Source organism: Trichoderma gamsii (assembly GCF_001481775.2).
Source record: "Trichoderma gamsii strain T6085 chromosome Unknown Scaffold_57.2, whole genome shotgun sequence".
NCBI classification, from domain to species: Eukaryota; Fungi; Ascomycota; class Sordariomycetes; order Hypocreales; family Hypocreaceae; genus Trichoderma; species Trichoderma gamsii.
Window position 1 is genome coordinate 41,127 of NW_020171394.1, and position 23,103 is coordinate 64,229.

A 23,103-nucleotide genomic window follows, 5' to 3' on the forward strand; every position below is an offset into this window, starting at 1 on the left:
ATGACGACGAGCTGGGCACAACTTGTGGAGATGAAAGGGCGAGTTTTGTAAATGACGTCGATGTTGCTTGAGATTGGGGATATGGAAAGATGATGAATTTTTCATTTTTCCACTTTTGAATTTTTCTTTCTTACTTTGCGAGCTCTCGGAGTGCCTGAAACATTCTGGTTAGCTCACGGGATCTCAGGTTGCTCAAAAAAACTGACATCATGCTCTCCTCAGCCGCCGATCTCTTCTACCCGGCCGATCTCTCTGTTTGCTCCTGATTGCTGGAATGACAGTTCACCAGGGCAAAAAAAGAAAATGAGAAGAGAGAGAAATTGTGATGGCTATCTGCCCCTGCATGTGATAACGGAAGCAAGGACAAGTGATGAAAGGGAGACGATAAGATATACAGGGTCCACGGTCAATAAGGGGGAAGTGAGACGGAGTGCCTCTATTATGTAGTATGCATGTATGAGTTTACTGCATAGAGCAACATACCTGAGCGAGGTCAACTTCGGGAGCAGCCTCGTGTTGATCTGGCTTGGGTGGGTTGGCGACAGGGCTATCCGATGACGCACCCATGGTTTGGTTCGGTGTGTCTCTAGCGATAACTTCTCTCGACGTCTGGATCAGATAAAGAGAGACAGACGTGTGATGGAAAAGGTGTCTTATATAGAACACGAGGCTATCGGAACCTGTAGCCGACGGCGAACTGGGTACTTTTTTTGTCGGGTCTGCGTAACGAAGCCCGCAAGGCTGAACGTTTTACGGAGTGACGGCTGCTGCTCGCAATACGGAGTGTAGAAGAGAGCTCCGTTATGAATTGGCGGCTTCACGTGACACGAGTCGCCCAGACCCAGGCCAGTTGTAAATGCTCGTTGGGAAATTTCCGCCGGGCACAATATCTTGTGTGTTTTGACAGGTATTCCGATATAACTAAGTAGCCCAGATAGACACCCTGGGTCTATTTTGAGGCAATATTGTTGCCATGGAACTGATAATTCTGTTTCCGCCCTTGGATTCCCTATCTTTTTTCTATTTTCAGCTCACTTCACTTGCGTACTTGGCAGGTGTCCCGCTAACAGCTGTCTGTCATTAAACCCCGTCTGTTGAAGTGCTTGACCTAGGCCCGGCCTGACTTACATGTTCTTGCATATGTATTTGCGTTCGCGGTGTAAGCTGCAGCTTTCACCGATACCACTAGCATCATGTGCGCCTCAAAGAGGGTAGGAAGCTACTCATTGGAAGGAAAGCAAGACAATGGCTGAGTCAGTCCAATCAAGGTGATACTCGGGCCCCGAGATAGCACCAGGGGGAATCGGACACTGCCATTCCTACTAGGTTGTGTTTACTTGCCTAGAATCTTTGACGATTTCCGAGGCTGCAGACGGATGCCGTTCCGCAAGCATGGATTGTAAACTGTACATGCACCAGCCGTGCAGTAGCGGTCCAGTCGCTTGCCCGTTTGTACGCGCGCTTTGGTTAAAATAGAATCCATGGATTCCATGGGGGGGTAATGAAGAAGCCATTTGACCCGAGATGCGGAGCAACATCTCAAGACGGTGCCCCGTCCAAGCTATAATGAATCAAGTAAGATTGTTGCTTCGGTTATATCCGTTACTTAGTCTGCGTCTCGTTTATTGGCACAGACTTCAAAAAGCCCTAGACTCTTCGTGATCTGGCAGTCGATGAAAAACCAAGAGTTCATGCAAACAAGTCTGATTAGGCCGAGTAAACTGACTTGCAGACGTCTCCTTGCAACGGCCTCGCTTGGATATCCCAGCGTAGCCTACCGACTTCATTGTTGTAAGCTCGGTTCTCGATTCCATAACCTCGTTGCCTCACAGCATTATACCGCAATCCCCAAAGTACCTGCAAGACAAGGTGCTTATACAAGCTAAACGAAGCGCACTTCAAGCTCTCTGCCCTTCGATTCAGTAAGATATCGGCCGTTCGCTCTGCGTCAAGTGAACGCTACTGTAGAGTAGAGTGCGAAACAGGGCACTACAGAGCACCCTGAAATCCTCCTACTCCAAGCACGCCCCTCCCCACGTATGCACAGGCGACGGTCTAGATTCTATGAACTGCTCCTCACTGTCATTGCCATTGGCTGTTGGGATGCCCAGGCGGCAATGTTTATGAATTCATTCACCCGTCATGGCAGCCCGCAGCGAAAGGAATCATATTGTTAGAAAGAGGGAGGCGAAATACACATCATGCCATGTGGACCAAATGGAGCTGACTGAGTCAACCGCACTTCGAGAGAAAGTCGAAGTAGATGCAGTCAGCGCGAGCGAGCGATAGAATGCGCTTGAAAAGGACCAATTCACCTTGTGAGGGGATGCTGATCGCGACTTGGTGAAGACACGGGCAATCGAGATATGTTAACCGACTTACAGCGCCTTGACATCATGTCCTTTGGCTTGGCGTGAAACCGTCTCCAGAGTGGATCGCCCAAGGCCCAGCTCAATTGAACGCGACAGAGCTCTGATCAAACAACTCGCGTGAAAGTTTGACAGCCTGTACTTGCATGGTAAGCATGGCATGGCTGGCGCAGCTGTGAGAGTTATACTATCGAGCGCCGAATGGCTGTAAATTCCATCGGCTTCACGTCAACAAAATCAGTAAGAAGCTAAGCCTGCGCCTTTAAACTCTGCTCGTGCGGGCAACCAGTTTGGCGGGATCGAGATCTCCAACTCATTGTCGTATTTCCTGCAATTGCCCATTACTTGCGCATGTGGTCTTCTGGAAATGCGCCATCTTCGAGGTGTGGGCTGGGCGCCATTTCTGCCGTGGCAAAAGCGAGCCGTCGTTCGTGTTGGCTTCCGGAAGTTACTGCCTCAAATGGCAAAAAGTAGCCATCTCACCACCACATTTGGGCGAACTCGGCATACGGAGTGTAATTTTCCGCTGTCTCTCTCGCAAGCTAAGTCCCCCTGTGCTGCTTTGTTATATGGGCCAAGAGCTAAGGCCAAAAGAGACTCTCATGAGCAGCAACGTGGCAGCACCGTTTCTGGGACGGGAGTGTCACTCTCTTTCAGACAGTTCGCTTTCCCGTCTTGGAGTTCGAGACACTGCAGGCGGGCTGACTTCCCGCTCCATTTGGGTCAACCTCGAGCTTGCCATCCGCCTCTACTCTAGCCGGTGAGATGCGAGACAAGGAAAGGCGTGTGCCCAAGGTGGCGTGACCTAAGCAAGCAGGGGCCAGAAAAACCAAGGTTGAGAATTCTTTAAGCGCATAAAGAAGAACCATGCGCACACTCCAACTGCAGCCCGTCCAGAGCAAGCGGTGCCTGGATGCCTGAAGGTATATGCGTATATTCACTTTGCGGTCCCTGTTTTTTTCGCCCCCATGGCAAAGTCCGATGCTCAGGCTGGAATCCGATCACAGCACTCTGGGCCATGCCCCATCGGCCTGATTAGTGCCCTCGTAGTGCCGGCATGGGTAAAAGGAAGACAGACGCCCAGGCGTGCGTATGCGCGTCCTCGTAATCCAGGATGGCAGCTATGATAGGCTGCCTGTCGTCGCCGTAAATTTAGCTGGTACCTGGGCTGGGCTTCTTTTTCCCTTGCCTTTCTACCTGCCACAAGCCACGGGCCAGAAAGCTTTGCTGGGATCGAGATCGCTGTCCTTTCAGACCAATGCCATAGCCCAACGACAGCCCGTCCACGCCCTAGCTTCGTTTGCCAGCCAGTCAGTAACGAAGCTAGTCAAGTCTCCCAGCTGCTGAACCAATGTTTATTCTCTCTTCTCCACCCCTTTTCTCGAGCGTGAGCAGGCACTGCTTGACTTGAGCAAGTACACAAACGAAGTAGGTAGTCTCGGAGAAGGGGAGCGAAGATGGAAGGGGCCGTATTTCTCTTGAGTAATGATATTTATAACGGTACTGCTTCGCAACACAACCTTGATGCACGACGACTCGCAGCACCGACAGAGCCAAGGCAGAGTCCCGAAAAAGCTGGACAAAGCCAAGCGCTTTGGTCGCCATCTCGGACCCCCCTCGTCTAGCCCTTTTCAGCCCTCTGTTGGCATGTTCAGAGTAGGTGCTTGACCTTGATTACACATCCCGCACGTACAAATTGCATGAACATGATACTGCAGTTCCCTATGCCATGGTACCTCGAGTATACTATGACGACTCTTTTCAGTGAGAGGGGTGCAATTATTGTTCTCATGTGTTGTTGCAGCTCAGCCGTGCAGAGCACCGTAATTACCCCTTCCGTCTAGGTAGTAGGTATACGGCTCTTCTGCTCGCCCAGTTCACGATTGCCCTGCAGTGCCTATAATCAGTATACTGCATGTGAGTCTCGAGACGGAGAAAGCGGTCCTAATCCCACTTTTAGAGTCGTACTGTACTTGTTGAATTAGTTCGATTTGGGGGTACAGACATGCCTAGTGAGACGTGCCTGTAATTCTTTCTCGATTTCGATAAGAAATTGGGGCATCTTGACCTTGGCTACTGGCCTTGGTTATTCGGTTCTTGAATGAATCGGTGCGCAGGTTACATCACTATCGTCATGGATCTTCACCTCGTCCACGCATGTGAGACCAAACGCTGATGCCCTCGTTCACCAAAGAAGTCTTGTACGCCAGCTTTACGTTGCCGCCCCTGCTAAGGTTTATAGTCAAAACGGTGTGGCTCCGTTCCGTTGGCCTGTCTGCGGTGGTATTAGCTCGTGGAGTACAGCTCCCATGTCCGATCTCTCACCTCGTTACCGATCCCCCCCAGCCATCTCTACCTGTAGGTAGCGGTCTTTGGATCGAAATCAGTTTCTTTCATCGCTGTGTCGTCGGAATCAAGACATCCATACAACCCTGGAAACGGGCCGGGCTCTACTCTGATAGCCACACACCTACCCTCGGCATGCCCTAGCACTTGGTAAGGCATCTGTCCAAAGCTCCACGAGAGCGCGCCCCCGTAGGTAATCAGTCCATCTCTTCCTTTTTCTTGCTATCCCAAACCTCCGTGCCATTCCTATCTTTCGCATGTACCTTTAGTTCTCAAGTCTCTTTTCCCCATAACAACCTTTCCCCCCCAACTTCTCTGTACCCCCCATTCTCTCAACCCCTAGCCAAGTTCAATCACGTCCTGCTGGTTCTGGAGCCTGCTTGGGAAGGGACAAAAAAAGGTACATACTCGTACAGTTCTGTGGGGACTGTTTAAACCTTGCCGTTCTGTCTTAGGAGGTGCTGACAAGTAGAGTGGCCATCATACTTGTAGTACCGCCATACCGAAGCTTAGCCCGTCCCATGTCTATGCTGTGAGTGTTTGACATGGTGGTATTTTTCCATCTTAACCAACGAATCTCGATTCATTACTCGCTGCGTACTCCGCTTGTGCGTTTCTGGAAAACGTTTTGGCTATCTGCAGTCACCTTGATTATATCATTCAAGGCTGAGGGGCTGGGTCCCTCCCCAGTTTTGACATACGAGCGCGGTCATTGGGTTTTATTTTCCAGTTCGCTCGAGTCCTATCTGAAGTACAGATCCAGCGTCCCGTCGCAAATCGAGATGGTAGATTCTGCCACTTAAGTGGCAAAGCTTGCTAGATATAGCTCGCTTAGCATTCGCCCTGCCCCCTGATATCAGTTCTTTCAAGTCCATAGACTGCCTTCAAGCTCAGTTCTTCCTCCAGGCTCACATTGTCAGCGGACGTTTAACCCAAAGCCCATATTCTCGGGACGCTGGCAGGGGCTATATCTTGTCCTTTCATCTCATGGTACTGGCTGGACGTTGAAATCTGGGGCCTCGTTAATGAAATTGCTTGATACTTTGGGGAGCTGTTATATAATCTCGATCCTGCTTTTGACGGTAGATTTGCTGCACCTGGACCAGTCATTTGCAGCTGTGGATTGACTCACAACAATATTATCGCGAAGATTATTTCTCTCAGCCAACCAACGCTATTTGCGACAATAATCATTCCAATCGGCCGCAAATCATCACCAAGAGCTAACCATTTGGCACCCAAGTAAGCGCGCAATCGAACCGAATACTGCTTGCCGCCGTACCTCTCTGCCTTCTGAAGTTTTCATTTCTCGGCTGGACCACCTCCCTATTACCATCAACGGCCAACCTCTCCGAGTCGCGTTCATTCTTATTGTTGAATCTAGCTCCAAACAGTCTCCCTTCCAGATGGAAATAGATGTTGGGCCGGCAACATCATAGTTTTCGCAAAACCACGTATCCTTTTTCCAGTCAAATATGAGAACGCAACCCGCCCAAATGAATCAAGACCTGGAGACGATCTTCAGAGAGCTGGGCATCGCTCAGTATCTCGATACCTTTGTTGAGCAGGGCTTCGATACCTGGGACACCATTCTCGACATTCAGGAGTCTGACCTGTGGGTAGATCGATTCGATTGTGAGTTGACGAGAGGCTAACTGGATTCTTAGTGATGCTTTAGGAGTTAAACTGGGTCATCGAAGAGTATGTTCAGCAATGGTTAGCTGATTCCTAGGAATATCACTAACAGTAAACTTGTTCAGAGACTCCAGCGGCGAATCGCCAACGCAAGGGGCATCGACCCCAGCATCTCACTGTCAACAATCAAGGCTGCCATTGAAGAAGGCAAACATGACGGTACTTACAAAAAAAGAGAGCCTGGTCATAATGGCGATGGCAGTGTTGGGCCGAAGCGCAAGTACCGCCGGCACCCTAAGGTATGGCTGGCGAAGAAGAAGGTCTTGTTTGTCAAAGCCTTGCATGCTGACCGATATTGAACAGCCAGACGAGAATGCACCTGAACGTCCCATGTCCGCATATGTGCTCTTCTCAAATAGTAAGTGTATCGACCGCTGCTTTCATCGTCGCAAGATGGGAAACAGTTGCTGACTCTTGACGCTATTGCAGAACTAAGAGAAAGCCTTAAAGGCGATCGCTCTCTCACATTTACCGAAATCGCCAAATTGGTGGGAGAGCATTGGCAGAACCTATCATTACCAGAAAGAGAGGTGTATGAAGGCCAAGCAAGACAGAGTAAAGAGCGATATTACCGAGAGATGGCGGTTTATAAAGAAACGCCAGAATATCGCAAGTATATGAAGTATCTCGACGAGTTCAATGACAAGCAATCTAAACCCAGTCAACGTGTGTATAATATGATTGGGCCAGCTTTTCTTCCAATTTCGAATCGGTGCTGATTTATACTTATTTAGGCAACGAAGACGCAAAACGAGCAAGGTTGGAGCAGCATGAGCTCATGCACGATCACAACGGTTCCGGAAGTAGTATTGTCAGCGGCAGCACAGTTCTAGGCGGTTCAACTTCGACGGCGAGTGGTAGCAGCAGCGTGAGAACGCAAGATAGCGAATCGCGCGAATCTCCAAATCTTCGGCAAAACAGCGTCCACTCAATATTGTCTGGCCCAGAATCACATCATCCCTCAATAGCCCCTATCCCATCTCCAGCATCGGCTTACTTTGAGAACGATAACCCTAAGCGAGTCAGCAATTCAGGCCACTTACGGCGAGGCTCTTCGTCGATAAGAGGTGCAACGCAAATGATGCCACATCAAGCCGACATGTCACAACAGCAGCAGCAACATCTGCCATCGCTTTCCGATATGTTGTCCAATGGGCAAGGAAGATTAGACCCCCCGGGGATCGAGACAGTGGGACTCCCCCACGCGTTCACAACACATCACAGGCCATCAGCGTCCCAAGGAGAACACGCATTGCCGCCCGTAGCAGTACCAGGTCTCCACCACGAGTCGTCGTCAAGCGGCAGCAGTGTCCCGACGATAGCATCGGGCAGAGGTAGCCGTAGACTGAGCGAGGGACCTTTGGCAATCCATGCGCTTCTATCAGACCAAAGTCAAACGTCTCACCGCCGAGATGAAGGCCCGTTATATACAGCTAGCTACGTTGCTAGTCCAGGTGAGCGGGAGAGGTCAGCCTTTGGCCCTTATCAAGGGCCTAAGGGATATGGTACCTAACCCCAAACTCGTGAAAAGCTTGAATAGAAATGCAGCTAATATAGGCCGCTAAGGGTTTCAAACTGCGTCCTCGGCTTTGCAGAACATGAGAGTCGAAGAGATGAGCGATGGCGATGTTCTTATGACCTCGGCAGATGAGCAGATATCCATTCCTCATACTTATGAAGCAGCCGGCCTTGACGGGGTTAACGCTTTGCTAAAAGCTGGCGAGCTTGTTGACGATCGGCGGAGCTAACATGCCAACTCACCAATGGCGGTAATAGGCCCATACCAGTTGCTTTGATGGTCATATGCCACCTAATCGCGGGCGGCACAACATGGAGATGTTATTGCTGGTAGCATGTTGGGAGTCGGTTTTAGGCCATCTTTCCGCTTGGCTCTGTTCGCTGATGCCTCGTGCATCGTTGAAATTCTGTTCAGATACCCATAGCTCTTTTCCCTTACTTACTTCGTTTATGTGCTGGATATATCTTGTGGTGTAGCTACATCTTTTTCTTTTTCTTCTTCTTTCGGGTTTCCAGGTTGTGAGAAACGGCTCTCTTTTTCTTATGTAACTGCAACCTTTAGACAAACGATACTGGGCGAGATCAGAGGCCGGCGTTGATGGAAAGATCATTGTAATCAATAGGACCCAAGCTTTCGGGTGAAAAGTTTCTGGGGAAGACTTTGTTTTGTGTTCTTGATCTTAGCAGACACCGGGTCTCAGAGCCGCTGGTCATATGGCCTGCGCTTTGTTGAAGGTGGCTTATTGAAAATAATACTTATCTATGTATTTTTTTCAGCTCTTGTTACATGATTGCAATTAAGTGAGCTCACAGTAGAGTCGGGTGGATTCGTTTGGCACCGATAAACTTCCCCTTTGGGTGACGATGATGCGTGCACATGAAGCTTCTGGACCTGATGAGGAGAGAATCTCGAAATGTTGCAAAGCTGAGGTCAGCCAAAAGAAGTCTGGCTTTTCGTTAGTTTGCAGATAAGGTAAGCAAGCACTAAGGGAATGAGGTTGGTCACGAGTAGGCGCATGACTTACTTGCCTTGCTCATATTAGGTAGGCTATAATACTTCTATATATGGCAAGAGCTCCCAGCTAGCAGACTATGGCCTACCTACTAGTAGGGAAGTAGAGGCATATAACCTCTACATTGCGCCAAAGAGAGATAATAGGGGAGAGGAAGAAATCAAAAGGAATTCAATACATGCTGCAAAGTGATTGATATATCATTCTATGGCATTTTTGTCTGTGGCATTTTTCTTCCATATAAAAGTTATAAGTTCATAGACATCACTCAGAGCTGTTAATCATCGATATCATAGCCTTTCCCAAGACGCCCAGTAATGCAAATGGCCATCCCAATCCTATCCATGCCTGGTTTGTTTTGTTCTTTTATGTTTTTCTCTTGATGACACAAGTACTTTCTTGTATACCAAACAGACTTATATCGCACCTTCTGTGATCTCAGCCGTCCAGTCTTTCCGAATATCTAGCTCACTCAGCCCCTCTGTATTTTCAATAACCAGTCCCTTTTCGTTTGCCAGGTGAAGTAGACATATAAAGCAGAACGAAGTGGAAATGTCCGCCATGGCGGGTTTGGGGTATACTGATTGCAACCCATTCATCACCTCCGTGAATTTGAGCTTGGGTTCTTCTTCCGCGTTGGGCGGCGGTGCAGGGGTCTCCTATGTGAAGAATTAGTCAGTATAGTTGCAGGGAGTTGCATTGTGGTGGCTTTGAAGCGGATCAAAAAAGCATTAAACACATACCTCGAGCTCTTCTAGGCCCATGCCTTTCCAGATTTCCTCCTTGAGTCGCCTGACGTCCACCTTCTTTGCTACCCTGGCAAACTGAACATATTCAGGTCGCACACGGCGCGTTTGAGTCACTAGTGTTGTGCCAAAGGCACCCATTGTGTTCATAGTGTCTCCATTCAACATGGCGGTCATTCCGACTCCCTCCGTCAAGCCCATATCTCCCTCAGCTCCTGGTGAAAGGTGTTCTCGGGCATCTGAAAACTCAAGATCATCGTCATCTGGGTCGTCGCCACCGGGAAATGGCAGACCGTCATCGTCTTGGAAGAAATTGGCGTCATAATCGCCTTCAGGCAAGGCGGCGTCCTCAGGCGCCTTCTGCTGCGCCCAAAATGCCTCGTCCAAGTCCCCCGCTGGCTGGCTGTCCTGAGAGCTATAACCCTGCGCGCCTGTTCGCGAGCCAAATCCTGGCCGTTTCCGAGCAAGACGAGATCTGGGCTTGAGGAAGAGGTTCAACAGGGATTTTGAGCTAAAATGTTTGTCATCAGGAAGTAGGTTTCGAGACTTGGACTTCCAATCCTTCTTGGGCAAACAGACGGCTGAGTTGCTGGAGGCTTGTGTATAAATGAGGTCGGACTGACCAGGGCTGAGAGGCGAAGAAAAGTCGATTTCAAATGGCTCTTTTTCTTTGCGCTTCTTCGCCTCTCCCGACGGCTTGTTGACGTCTTTAATTTTGCGAATCCTCCAATGCTCCGCACTGGTCCAGTTCTTTTGTAATGCTTGGTCAAAGAAGCTCAGTATGTCTTGATGCATCTTGTCAGCATTTTGCGAGTTGCCCATGGATACGATATATTCGCCGTTCTCGTCAAAACCCTCCCCGTCTCCGCCTTCTCCACCATCTGTTCCAGCGTCATATACACGCATTTGAGGTTCAAGGGCAGCCTCGCGTGCCCAGGCTTCGCCACCCTCGCCAAAAGCAACATCGCCGAGAGTGTCGAAGTCGCCAAGGCCCAGATCTTCATCATCGAAACCAGCCGGTGCGTCTTCATCAATGAACATGCCAGATTTGTTGCCTGGGGCGCCAGGCTTATCCTGACTTTCCCTCCAGTCTTCAGGAGCCTTCAAGAAAGGGATGTTTATGGATCCAGAGGGATCTCCGAGTTCAAAGCTCTTCAGGGACGGACAGATATCGAGCTCATCCAGTAAGTTTAGGTCAGGGAAGAACCGCTGGCCAAGCGCTGTCATGTCAATCTCTACCTCGGGAACGTCCGGCCCCTGGTCTTGGTCTTGGTCTTGGTTTTGATCTTGGCTTTGGACGTGGCCTTGGTCTTCGTCCTGGTCTATATCCATATGGTGGTCCTCGTCAAGGTCTAAACGGCTTTGCTGGACCTCTTCGCCATCTTCTCCAGCTCCGGCTTCGTCTTCTCCTTCGTCTAGTTGGTCCTCTTTCTTGCCCTCGTCTGCATCGCCGACATCATCGCTACTGTCAAAAACAATGCGACCTTGTGAGTCAATCATCAGGTGATTAAGCAAGAGACCTTTGGCACCTCCCTCGTCGAAGTCAGCGGAGGCTTTTTTGAAGAGTGGATCGACGGCGAATTCAAGCTCGAATTTCTTGAGTTGTAAAGACGCGAATGATGGCGCAAGCGTGGCTTCCGATGATCTCTGCACCTGCAAGATTGGGCAAGTTGATTAGCATCCAAAGCGAGCCCGCCAAAACATTTCACCTGTTTCTGCTTCTTACCTTCTTCTTCGCCTTCTTTTTGACGTTGCCGTCCGCATCAACTTCTTCCTCGCTCTCTTCACCTTCACCGGCCCCTTCTTCAGCGTCGCGATCCTTCTTCTTGTTATTGCTGTCTGCGAGGCCACTCAACAGCTTGCCTGTCTCGGTTGCTACGCTGTCGATTCGATTGGTGTAAATCTTGACACAGCCATCAAGAGTACAGCTCGCTTTCTGGAAGTTGACACCATCACCCTCCTTGAGTAGCGACATATCGTGGAAGTAGTCGATGAGGGCAAAATTCCACGAATTGGTCGCATTGATCTTGTTGTCAGTGGCCATCTTCATCCACTCCTCGAAGTTGGCTAGAAGGGGGACGCGCTTCATCGGCGTCACGGAGACGCCCCCTACCATGATGGGATCGTCGCCATCATCCAACACTCGGGCGCCTCGAGGCGTGCCGGTATAGGGGCTCTGTGAATTATTCTCAAAATCTTCCAGCCGGAGGCTCTTGCGTGGCGTGGCCGCTCTTTTGATCTCATTTATTTGCTTCTCTTGAAGGGCTTTCCTGTTGTTCATTCGCTGGCCCTTTTCCTGCGCGTCATCGTTGAGGGGGATCCTATCACTCATTATTCGCACATAAGCTTCGGCGGCCATGGGCGTTGGACTCGATGGGACGGGACTTACTTGACGGGGGATTTGAATGGCGACCCCGTGGCGCCGCCTGCGCGTGGCACCTGAGCGACCCGAGGCATTGCTGCAAACAGGCTTTTTGCGTAATGTGCGCCGTAAGACTGTCCAAGATGCGCGAGCAAAGCCTCTGTTGCGTGTCGACTTGGTGGTGGAGGAGTATTTTTGTTTACTGTTGACTTTCTGTGAGGCAGGCAACACGACTATCGGCGGGAAACCCCACCTTGGGCGGCCAGCCAATTGTGTGATTGGAAAGTCACGGGCGCCACGCGCTATAGCTCCAACGCTGGATCGGGCCAGGTCGAGTCGAGGTACTCCATACTTGGCTGTACTTTGTGCCTTGCAGAGGGTGAAGAGGCCCCAAAATGGCTTCTGTCAGCACTCAATGCCGTGGAATTACGCGGCGACCATGTGCAACTAAGCCGTTTCCTCGTTTTGCCTTCTGATCATTGCCACCTCAGTCACAGCCCTGTGCTGCCTGAGCCATGTGAAGTTTTTCCTTGAAAAGAAGTACTCCGGCGCCCACCGGAGACACAATTGAACAGCACCCGATCATAGGGCGTTCGCACGCTATTGGAACCTTAACTGGGGGGCCCTGCTGCCCGCCTACCCCATACGGAGCGCAGAAAAAGTTCCCTATGGCAGCCGCCACTGAGGCCGCCAGAACTGCCCAACGTCGTCATTGAAATATCATGTTCTGGTCGCATCCACACCCAATGAGACTTTGAGACACTCTCTCCACCAACCCTTTTATTCTAGCCTCCGCCGCTCCAGCAACTCTGGCGAGCTTGCGACATGTCGATGCGACCAGCATGCGGACAACAAACGCCAGACGGGGCCGTTTGAGCTCCCGGCCCTTCTACACGACGGTCTTGTTGCTGTCTTTGCTGGCCGCGTACTCGTTCCTGGCGCATTCTCGACATCACCATGGCCTTCGCGATGACACCTCGACGCTACTTCGACGCTCCCACGACCAGCCTGAATGTCGCGAAGTGCACACGGCCAAGGACCAATGCGCTTTTGTCAGACAGTACTGTGTAGATGAAGATGCCGGGCTTCTTCCCTACCTGCGACTGTACTACTGCGACCTGGGCAAAGCGCAGCCGGTTGCTTTCATCATTCTTGTTACTTGGCTGGGGCTGCTGTTCACCACCATCGGCATTGCGGCGAGCGATTTCTTCAGTGTCAACCTGAGCACCATCGCCACCATCTTGGGCCTCAGCGAGAGCCTCGCGGGCGTCACGTTTCTGGCATTTGGAAACGGCTCTCCCGATGTCTTTAGCACTTTTGCGGCAATGGGGTCCAACAGTGCAAGCATGGCTGTTGGTGAACTCATTGGCGCCGCCAGCTTTATCACAGGCGTCGTTGCGGGCTCCATGGCCCTAGTCAGAGAGTTCAGGGTGGACCGCCGTACATATGCTAGAGACATTTGCTTCTTTATCGTCGCGGTCGCCTTCACCATGGGGTTTCTGGCTGATGGGGAGCTGCGATTCTGGGAGTGCTGCGCAATGATTGGATACTATGCCCTATACGTGTTCGCTGTTGTTGGATGGCATTGGTATACTACGAGGAGGAAGAGAAGACTCCGCAGAGAAGGAGAGGCTCGCAGCCATTTTTATAGCCTGGCCGGCCACACTGGAGACGAACTTGCGGGCGAGCCCTACCAGGACGATCCCGAAGACGAACACCAAGAAACAAGTCGACGGACTACAACAAGCTCTGGGACCGGAGGCAATCTCTCCGCCTTGGAGCGTGGTCCTGTTATAGAAATTGATGGCCAGATAGCTGAGACGCCTGGAAGCGAGGATAGCGAAGAAACTGACGAGGATCACGAGAGAATGGTTGCTGTAGAGGTGGCCCGGAGTATGCGAGTCTTGCGCCCCCAAGGCAAGCGGAGGAACACCATCACACCGATTCGACCGAGCTTGATTGGTGCGTTGGAATTCAGGTCTGCCTTGGCACACTTGCAGCGCGAGAGCAACCTTCAGCTTTCAGCAATCCCGGCGCGCAGCTATTCTGAAAATCATGTTCACAGAGGTCGACGGGGTAGTACAAGTGCGCTCTCCAACTTGGTATATTCCGATGACAGTTCCGCCACCACGACAGATGGGAGGGTAAGGGCTAGGTCGCATGGAGCCGCTCCAGTCTCTTCATCTACCCCTCGGGAACTACTAGGCCACAGCCGGGATCGATCAGACTCCAGTTTGCAGCCTCCCCAAGATGGCACCATCAGCCAAAGAACTGCAAGTCCTGCGCCGTCATATCAGATTGGCGGCAAACTCGCACCCCCTCCGATCGATGGACCGACTACAGTGGCTGGCAGCCCTCACCAAGAGTCACATGCCGCATCTCTCATTCCTCGCCTCCAGTTACAGATACCCAGTCGACCCGGTAGCGTGAGTACCCTATCGTCGCCTGTCATGCCCTTTCCTCATTATACCGACTCTCCTATGGCCATTTCGCCTAATACGCAAGCTATCTCGCCGAATACGCTACCTGAGCCAGCTGGGCTAGGTTTACTGCCACCTTCAGCTACCGCTCGCGAAAGTCCCTTTGCCGCCCTCGACAACGCAGCAGCTGCATCGCGACCAGTTAGATGGTGGCCGTATTCGATTCTTCCTGCTCCGCATGTGCTCCTTGCTACCTTATTCCCGACCTTGCAGGGATGGAAAGACAAGGCTTGGTGGGACAAGTTTGTTAGTGCCATATCTGTCCCAAGCATCTTCCTCTTGGTAATCACGCTACCTGTCGTCGAATCAGAGACGTCAGAGGAAATTGATACCTTTGATGATGGCATTACCATCACAGATCATTCTGCCCATAGGTCGATTGGACATATGGCTCCGCCCATTTCGGTCCAACCGGGGGAAATAGAACCCGAAGATGAGTGGGAGCGGTTTCGAAGATATTCGTTGAATCGCAGAAACAGCGATGCTGCCACCAATAGCATTCCGACACCATATTTGGCGCTGCCGGAAGAAGACCTTTTGACTGTATCCCCCCGTACCCAAGAGCCTGGCGCGGCTAAGCCCCTGTCCGAGGTTCGCTCCGTCAGCCAAGCAAGCGAGGAAAAGATGGGATGGAGTCGTTGGCTTGTCTGTCTCCAGCTCTTCATGGGGCCGCTGTTTGCAGTCGTTATACTCTGGGCAAACATCTCTGAAGATTGGGAGAATCCGAGAAGCTCTCTAGTGCGCATGATTCTATGGACGCTTGTAGGATCTCTCGTACTGTTGGGAGCCCTGCTTCTGCTTACTACGGAGCAGAGGCGGCCCCAGTACCACTTTTCATTCTGTTTTTTGGGCTTCATCATCAGCATAGCGTGGATTTCAACAGTGGCTGGCGAAGTGGTTGGAGTTTTGAAAACATTCGGCGTGGTTCTTGGCATCTCAGAGGCTCTGCTCGGACTCACTATATTTGCTGCCGGCAACAGCGTAGGTGATCTAGTTGCTGATATTACGGTGGCTCGACTTGGATATCCTGTCATGGCATTGTAAGTATACATTCACCCTCTGAGAAACATGTCTGTTTTTGCTGGTTTTAGGTTACTGACTGCGTTTCTCTTGCACAGATCTGCCTGCTTCGGCGGACCAATGCTCAACATCTTGCTAGGCATAGGTGTGGGAGGCGTTTTGATGATGGTCCAAGATGCAAATCGTCACCACAGCAAGCATCCAGGGGACGACTACGCTTACAAGCCGTACCGCATACAGATTGGAGGAACTTTGATGATTTCCTCCATTACGCTGCTTATCATGCTAGTCAGCTTGCTCATCGCCGTGCCCTTGAACAAATGGATCTTGAGCCGCAAGATTGGCTGGGTGTTGATAGCCATGTGGTCGGCCAGCACGGTTGTCAACGTGATTGTTGAGGTTACGGGTGCAATAGGCGATATTTCCTGATTGAGTGATGCGCAAGGAGAACAGGTTTTTGTGTATTTATATAAGGTATCTGTATGGATTATTTTTTTCTTTGATGGCGGAATGACATTATGAGGGCTTGACATGCATGCACTGCGTTTGGATTTGTTTTGATTTTGTACATCACAACCCTGTTTTTCCTTTGGATATAAACGTTTTTTACATACCTACAAAGAATACCTTCCTGGCATGGATTACATTATAGGCAACAGTGTTAGCATACATACAGTAACAATAGATACCATCACTGAGAATACTCCATGTGCTCTTAGCCACTCTGATACTATTCGCTCGCGTGGTAAGCACCAAGCAATTGACTTTCTCCCCCAGCTCAATTAGGTTTCGTCTGTCATATTCGTGGCTTTTTAGCTATCGCCATACGTGTCAAGTCAAATGTACCGCCATGTCGTTGGAACTTGACAGATTTCGCATGCTTCTCCTCGTATTCATCTCCCTCATTGGCGCATCACATGAGAAACTTTTCATCAAGACAAAACACAAGAGGCTGTGTAAAGACTACGTGTGAATCATTCTACCATGTATAACTTCTCTTATTATGAGCTCAAGAAGAACAGCTGTCTAGTTCATCCCATGTCTTTGCCAATAGACTGTTGACAGATCTTCAGATTTCCTGTCCTAGAGTAGCAGAAATCCTGCCGAAACGTGGCTCGTAATGCTGAAATTAGTGGCTTGGATGTTTCATTTCGCGGCCTGGGGCTGTCACTAGCGGTCCCCATGCACCGCCTCTAAACCCCCTGTAGCACCACGCTGTCCGGACCCTGATAGCACATGGAAGTTCGTCACTGGTCTGTTCTTTTTTTTTTTTTTGGCCCGTCAATATTTATTATCGTCTTGACCGCCCAGCCATTTGACCCCTCAGGCTCTAAGTCAAGCACCCCGCCATTGGAGTTACACTCGTCTATACAACGAACAGCTTCTTCTTTTATCTTGTCCAATCTTTTCTGCGAATTCGCGTCTTCACATTTGTTGCTTAGCGACTTTTTCATCTCTTCCACTTTTTTTCCATCTCTTCTACTTCTCTTTGCTCATCATGGCTGCTCCTGCTTATACCCCTCTTGAAGACCGTCCTCTCAAGGACACGATTTGCCTTTTCGATGTCGACGGCACCTTGACTCCCGCTCGTCTTGTAAGTTGACATACTCCAATTCTTTCAATTGGCCTTGTTGGGCCTCCAATTCGAAGCTACTTTGCCTTTAGCTTGCCAATTCTTCGTCCTTCAATCAACCTTTCGCTAACAACGTCCCAAAACAATAGGATGCCTCTCCCGAAATCCTCGACCTCCTCCAGGCTCTCCGCAAGAAGTGCTCCATCGGCTTCGTCGGCGGCTCCGACCTCATCAAGCAGGAAGAGCAGCTCGGCAAGCCCGCCGGCGTGCCCGTCACCACCCTCTTCGACTACTGCTTCGCCGAGAACGGCCTGACCGCGTACAAGCTAGGCGAGGCGCTGCCCTCCAACAGCTTCATCAAGTGGATCGGCGAGGACAAGTACAAGGAGCTGGCCAACTTTGTCCTGCACTACGTTGCCGACCTGGACATCCCCGTCAAGCGAGGAACCTTCATTGAGTTCCGCAACGGCATGGTCAACATCAGCCCCGTCGGCAGAAACGCCAGCACAAAGGAGCGAAACGAGTTTGAGGCCTACGACAAGGAGGCCAAGGTTCGAGAGAAGTTTGTTGCTGTTCTCAAGGAGAAGTTTGGCAACCTGGGCCTTACGTATGTTTTCTCCACCATCTTGACTTCGTCAATCTGTGCTCCGCTAACAAACATGCACGCAGCTTCTCCATCGGCGGCCAAATCTCCTTCGACGTCTTCCCCACCGGCTGGGACAAGACCTACTGCCTGAACCACCTCGAGAACGAGGCCAAGAAGCCCAACGGAATCGCCTACAAGAACATCCATTTCTTCGGAGACAAGACGTTCAAGGGCGGCAACGACTACGAGATCTTCAGCGACGAGCGAACCATTGGCCACACCGTCAAGGGCCCCGAGGAGACTATCCAGATTCTGAAGGAGCTTTTCGACCTCTAGATTTGTTTATTAGAGAAATCAGATACTTGACGCGCAAGACAGAACAGGAGAGGGAACAGAAGGGAGGAATAGCAACGCAAATGAATCACCGAGGACAGGTCCGTGGTGATAGTTCCATTCAATCAATCTAGATAATACCAAGATACTCCGATTTGATAAATTTTATACATATTTTTTACATCAAAGTCTTCCAAAAATATTGAAATTCTCAACCAAAAAGCCAAATGGGAGTGAAATAGTCCAATTCTTTCTTTTCAACATGAAATACGCTAAACAAAACAAATCTTTCCCTTTAAATTCCCCAGCTCTTTCTTCTCACAGCCATCTAGCAGGTATTCTAAAATCTTCATCTTCCATACTCCAAGTGAGGAATAATCACAGGGCCATATTTAGTAGTGGCTGTAAAAGCACCATCACCCTGCACAACGAAATCAACCGCAAGGCTAAGCTTAGACAGGCCCTGCTGCTGATTGTGAAGGCTTGGGTTGGGGCTGAAAGGCCCCTGGCTCTGGGCCATGACGGCGTCGTGGTCATAGGCAACGACTGCCACATAATTCCTGCGACCCATGAGCTTCTTCAGCTCCCTGCCCGCTCCGCTAGCGTCTGTATGGAAAATCTCCATCATATCTTCTTTAGTGTCAGACACTTCGTGCGTGGATTTCTGACCATTTTGTGGCACATAGAGCGTCTTCTGGTTATGGAGTAATTTTAACACGTAAGTGCTCTGAGGGGCGGATACGATTGGCGACGTGATAACCTGGTACATTGTTTTGTGATCTCCAGGGTGAGTTGGGTCATGCACAAGACCAGCTCCTGCACAGTTGACATCTGCCAAATCAATAATGTCAGTATAAGCGGTACTATATAACTGGAAAGAATATGCTGGCTTGTGGCTTACCTCCAGATAAGAATGTCATGCGAATACCCTTCTGCTGTGAGATGCCCTGAAGGGTACGAATAAAATACGTCCTTTCGAGATCCTTGGACTCATGAGTCCACATATCTTTAAGCACTTCCTGAATGTCTAGTTCGCCGAATTGGTTGAGGACGTTGCCCATAAGTCCAGACTTGCCGACAGCCTTCTTGACTTGACTGAAGCCTTGCGCTACCATCTCTTTGCCGCCAACAACACCCGCCACAGAGCTTGTGACCTTGCCAAGGATATTGTATGTTGTGTTGACAGCCTTCTTGCCTGCAGCAACAGTATTTGCCAGGCTTTCCACGGTATCCAATCTGGGGTATATCAGAGGAACTGATACCATCCAAATAGCATGCTGGACAGAAGGTGGTAAGGTCGCGACTTTGGGGAAAATTCCCTGGTAGGTTGGCCCTGCCATCACACGAGCCTGAGTTCTCTCGGATCGGCAGTCTGTACCGATCGCGACCATTGCCGGGCCAAGATATTTGACGAAATGCCACCCAGTACCGGTAATGGTGAAGATGTCATGGTCAGTGCTGACGTTGCGCATCATTTCTGCCGTGGTGTGATGCTGGAAAAGCAGATACATGTCTGCTGCTACCCGGCCAGTGTTTTTAAAGATGGCAGATGACTGCATGTAATCAGGATACGATCCAAATCCATCAAAACTAGGGAAAAGTTAGAAATCTTGTCAACGATGGATGGACTCCTTCTCCCCCTTTTCCTTTGCACTTACATATCGTGGTCATCAATCTGCAAAACGTGAGGAATTTGCGCAAAAGCTTCTCTCAGATAAGGCTGATCAAAGTGGCTGGTATAGTAATGGAAGTAAGCATGGCTTACGTCCTCCTCATGGCGTGCAGTCCATTGCGTGTTTCTCTTGTTGTCTCTTCCGCTCATAGCCAGCCACTGCTTCATCAGTGGCACCTCTCTCCATAGTCGATCGCCATAAATCTGGTCACCCAGTCCAAGCTGTACGTGGAAACCGCCGCATTCCACATTCTTCTGGAGAACATCCTTCCACATGAAACCCACGCCACCCAGCTTGGAGCGTTCATTTTGAGACGTGCTGACTGCGAAATCATTACCTGAGTGGGCAATGAATCTCCATGCAGTCTCGTGCCTGCCTGCCACGACAAATTCGTAGCGTGTACATCCAAGGTGCGATGTAACAGCGTAGGTCCATCGTTCAGTGACCTCTGCCATGTCGATCTCGATCTCATATTTATAGAAAGTCCAGCGTTGGTGGACGTAAATGGCGTGAGGAATAAGCTGCTTAGGATTTGGGGAAAGATCCATGCTCTGGTGTAAATGAATCGTAGGCGGTTGAGGCGCATCTGTCACAATAAGGATGCTTCCATACCATTTACCAGATTCAATGTTCATATTGACGTATTTCAGGTAAGGGCCAAAATACACTCCGTTGGTTGGCTGGATTCTGTACATGTCCACGCCAGCACTTGGCGGTGGACCTGTGAAGCCAAGAGTCGGAGCCTGTGAAGCTGCAACGCTCATGATGCTTTCAGCGTAACCAGGAGTGTGTGGAGGAAACATGGGGGAAGCCATTGGTGTTTTTCCAAACATGGGAGACGCCAGAGGGTTTCCGTAGGTCGAAGCCGTGGGCGAGAGGGGAGCTTGATCATGCTGGATAGGGTTCGGCCCCTTGGGAAACTCCCATTGGGTTGCCTGGGTAGCCAAATGAATGTAATAATACTGGCCCGAGTTCTGATCGAGATGGGCTATCCATCCTTCAGGCAGGGGTGGCGGAGAAGCAGGACCAGAAGCTGCGAGATTCGGGGGCATGGTTACCACTTGAGCATGTTGAACATTGGGCTCCGGCCGGGGATCATTTGCAAATGCAGGGTGACCCTGATTATGAGGAGCAGCTGCAGAGACGAGGCCTGCGGCGGCGGCAGCCGTGGCAGCGGCCGTAGCTGCAGCCACCACTGTCTCTTTGGCTGGTGTTACTGAACTGGTGGCCACAGAAGCTTGAGGTGTAGCAGGAACAGGAGCAGCTGCTGGTGTTGGATTGGCTTGCTGCGGCCGCTGTTTCTCATTTGGGTAACCGGTTCGCCCGCCAGGATTCACGCTGGAGTAAGCGGGCGGAGGAGAACTGGTGCTCAAGCGTTGAAAATCTTGTTCCAAAACGCTGGCTTGAGCGGGGGAGTTGATCTGATTCTGCGCTGGCGGCGGCTGCTGCTGCTGCTGCTGCTGCTGTTGCTGAGGAGGCGGGCTGAAGACTGGATTCTGTGGTTGAGGTGACGAGATCTCATTCATGCCCTGGTATACAGTTGGAGGACCAGAAGGAGCCTGGTCGGGAGACTCTGTGGGTGTCCAAGGGCGCTGAGGCTGCGGCGTTTGATTGTTGTATTGTGCCAATCTCTGAGCAGCAGCGGCGCTCTGAACCTGAGAAGCTTGAAGGCTGGTCAAAGTTGCCGTGCCGGAAATGCCCGACGCGGCATATCGGGCCTCGATGCCCCCGCCAGGAACGCTGCCAGGCTCTACAATAGGAGTCTCTGGAGGTGGAGGTGAGCCTCTGCTGGCTCTAGTAGTTGAGTTCGAGGCCGTTGAAGCAAAGCGATTGACACCGGGATCATTGGACGCCAGGTTTTCAACCTGGGGGATCTTTGGGGGCTGCGGTGGCGCCTGGGCCTGCTGTGGCTGTGGATACTGCTGAGGTTGTTGATACTGTTGAGCTTGTGGAGGCTTTTGATATTGCTGCTGCTGTTGCGCCGGAGTGCTGCTGGAAGACCCAGATGCAGCTCCTCCAGGCGGCGGGTAATACGTCTTCTGGTAGGTTGGGTAGTTTGTTGTCGAAGCAGCAGGCTTATCCTGCAGGGGCCTCGCAAAGAGGCCATAGTCGGCATCAGGGCTGGATGGAGAGTGAATGGGCTTCGGCGCAGCACCTCGTCTCTCAGCAAGACCTGGCTTCTTCTCCGCAGCAATGTTTGTGTCTAGTCGAGGGCTCGTATCGTTGTAAGCCGAGCCATATGGCTTTGGGGCAGTCGGCTTTCGGATGTCGTCGTCATCTGGAAAAGGCAGAGGAGCGGCAGAACTCGATGCGCCAGGAGGAAGAGGGAAGGTCAATCTGCTCGATGAAGTCGAAGAGACGCGAGAATGAGGATTGGGACTCTGCGGCTTGAATATGCGCAACGGCTCTACCGTTGGGCTGTCGCAATCTTCTGGCGCAGGCTTGCTGAGGAAAAGCTCATTGTCAGGGACGCCACGGCTGCGCTCCATTTTCCCTGAGGTGGGAAGAGATTTTGATTATAAGCTGCAAGCAGAGCTTCTATCAGTAAACAGAGGGTTAAAGGTAGTAGAAGAGAGAAGCATACTCGGCGTGGACGACAGCAGCAGAAGCGAATATCAGAGCGCCCAAGAATGAGCTATGTACTGATCTAGCAGCGACGAGGCGCTAGAGAGATGACGCAAACAACTGAAAGGAATGTTTAAACTGGACTTCCACTGAGCAGTCGAGAACTGTTCATGCAGTTGGGCTGCGTGAGATTATCGACGTCCCTCGGTATAGGTAGTAAGTTAGGTAGTCTTAGAATGGACGTGGCGGCACCCTGAAGCTGGTGGCGGGGTTGACACAATCCGGATTTGTACCTGTACTGCCCCTCTGGTTTCCAAATAGCGGATGGGTCGCAGAACTGGCCGCACGGCCCGCTGCAACAAAACAGGGCCTGTACTGTAAGTGAGATGCCGAGCTGTGTAGGAGGATGAGGAATACAGAAGTGAGAATCGGCCGGACGCGCAAAAATGATGTGAACATGAAGAGAAAGAGAAAAGAGAAGGGAAATGGAACAGGGCGCCAAAACGGGTGGCTGTAGAGTTTAAAGTGAGATTATTCTGCTAGCTAAATGCCACCTGGTAGCGGCAACGTCTATGGAGTATCTGGTACCACGAGAGATGCACGCTGAGATGTGAAATGCAAGTACCCAGTACCAGCTACAGCATCTGCATCGCTATCGATATCAGGCCACGCACCGCAGCTCCATGTCTGCATCGCCAGGACAGGCGAGAGCATCTGCAACGCGACCCCAAACAGGGGCCCTCGGCGGCAATGCGAAGCTGTCGCGGCGCCGTGGCTGAAAGAAACGAAGAGACAAAGACAAGGAGGGTCCTGTCTGGAGCCAG

At 50.9% G+C, this 23,103-nt stretch overlaps 5 protein-coding genes across 5 annotated transcripts; 3 read left to right on the forward strand and 2 right to left on the reverse strand.

Moving 5' to 3' along the window:
* Positions 1-6,190: 6,190 nt before the first annotated feature.
* TGAM01_v210139 (hypothetical protein) lies at positions 6,191-8,158 on the forward strand (the record flags this gene model as incomplete). Its single annotated transcript, XM_018805775.1, has 7 exons — positions 6,191-6,330; positions 6,383-6,416; positions 6,476-6,649; positions 6,714-6,768; positions 6,840-7,076; positions 7,145-7,915; positions 7,977-8,158. The coding sequence occupies 7 exons, from the start codon at positions 6,191-6,193 to the stop codon at positions 8,156-8,158; spliced, it is 1,593 nt and encodes a 530-aa protein (XP_018660965.1).
* A 1,199-nt stretch (positions 8,159-9,357) lies between these two features.
* Positions 9,358-12,144, reverse strand: TGAM01_v210140 (barren protein; the record flags this gene model as incomplete). The annotated part of the gene is made up of 4 exons (XM_018805774.1): positions 9,358-9,600; positions 9,685-11,340; positions 11,414-12,008; positions 12,077-12,144. The coding sequence occupies 4 exons, from the start codon at positions 12,142-12,144 to the stop codon at positions 9,358-9,360; spliced, it is 2,562 nt and encodes an 853-aa protein (XP_018660964.1).
* A 747-nt stretch (positions 12,145-12,891) lies between these two features.
* On the forward strand, positions 12,892-15,978 carry TGAM01_v210141 (hypothetical protein; the record flags this gene model as incomplete). Its single annotated transcript, XM_018805773.1, has 2 exons — positions 12,892-15,569; positions 15,648-15,978. 2 exons carry the CDS (start codon positions 12,892-12,894, stop codon positions 15,976-15,978), a joined length of 3,009 nt encoding a protein of 1,002 aa, XP_018660963.1.
* A 1,069-nt stretch (positions 15,979-17,047) lies between these two features.
* On the forward strand, positions 17,048-18,044 carry TGAM01_v210142 (phosphomannomutase; the record flags this gene model as incomplete). Its single annotated transcript, XM_018805772.1, has 3 exons — positions 17,048-17,143; positions 17,272-17,729; positions 17,792-18,044. The coding sequence occupies 3 exons, from the start codon at positions 17,048-17,050 to the stop codon at positions 18,042-18,044; spliced, it is 807 nt and encodes a 268-aa protein (XP_018660962.1).
* A 346-nt stretch (positions 18,045-18,390) lies between these two features.
* Positions 18,391-22,203, reverse strand: TGAM01_v210143 (hypothetical protein; the record flags this gene model as incomplete). Its single annotated transcript, XM_018805771.1, has 3 exons — positions 18,391-18,872; positions 18,943-19,631; positions 19,700-22,203. 3 exons carry the CDS (start codon positions 22,201-22,203, stop codon positions 18,391-18,393), a joined length of 3,675 nt encoding a protein of 1,224 aa, XP_018660961.1.
* Positions 22,204-23,103: the final 900 nt, after the last annotated feature.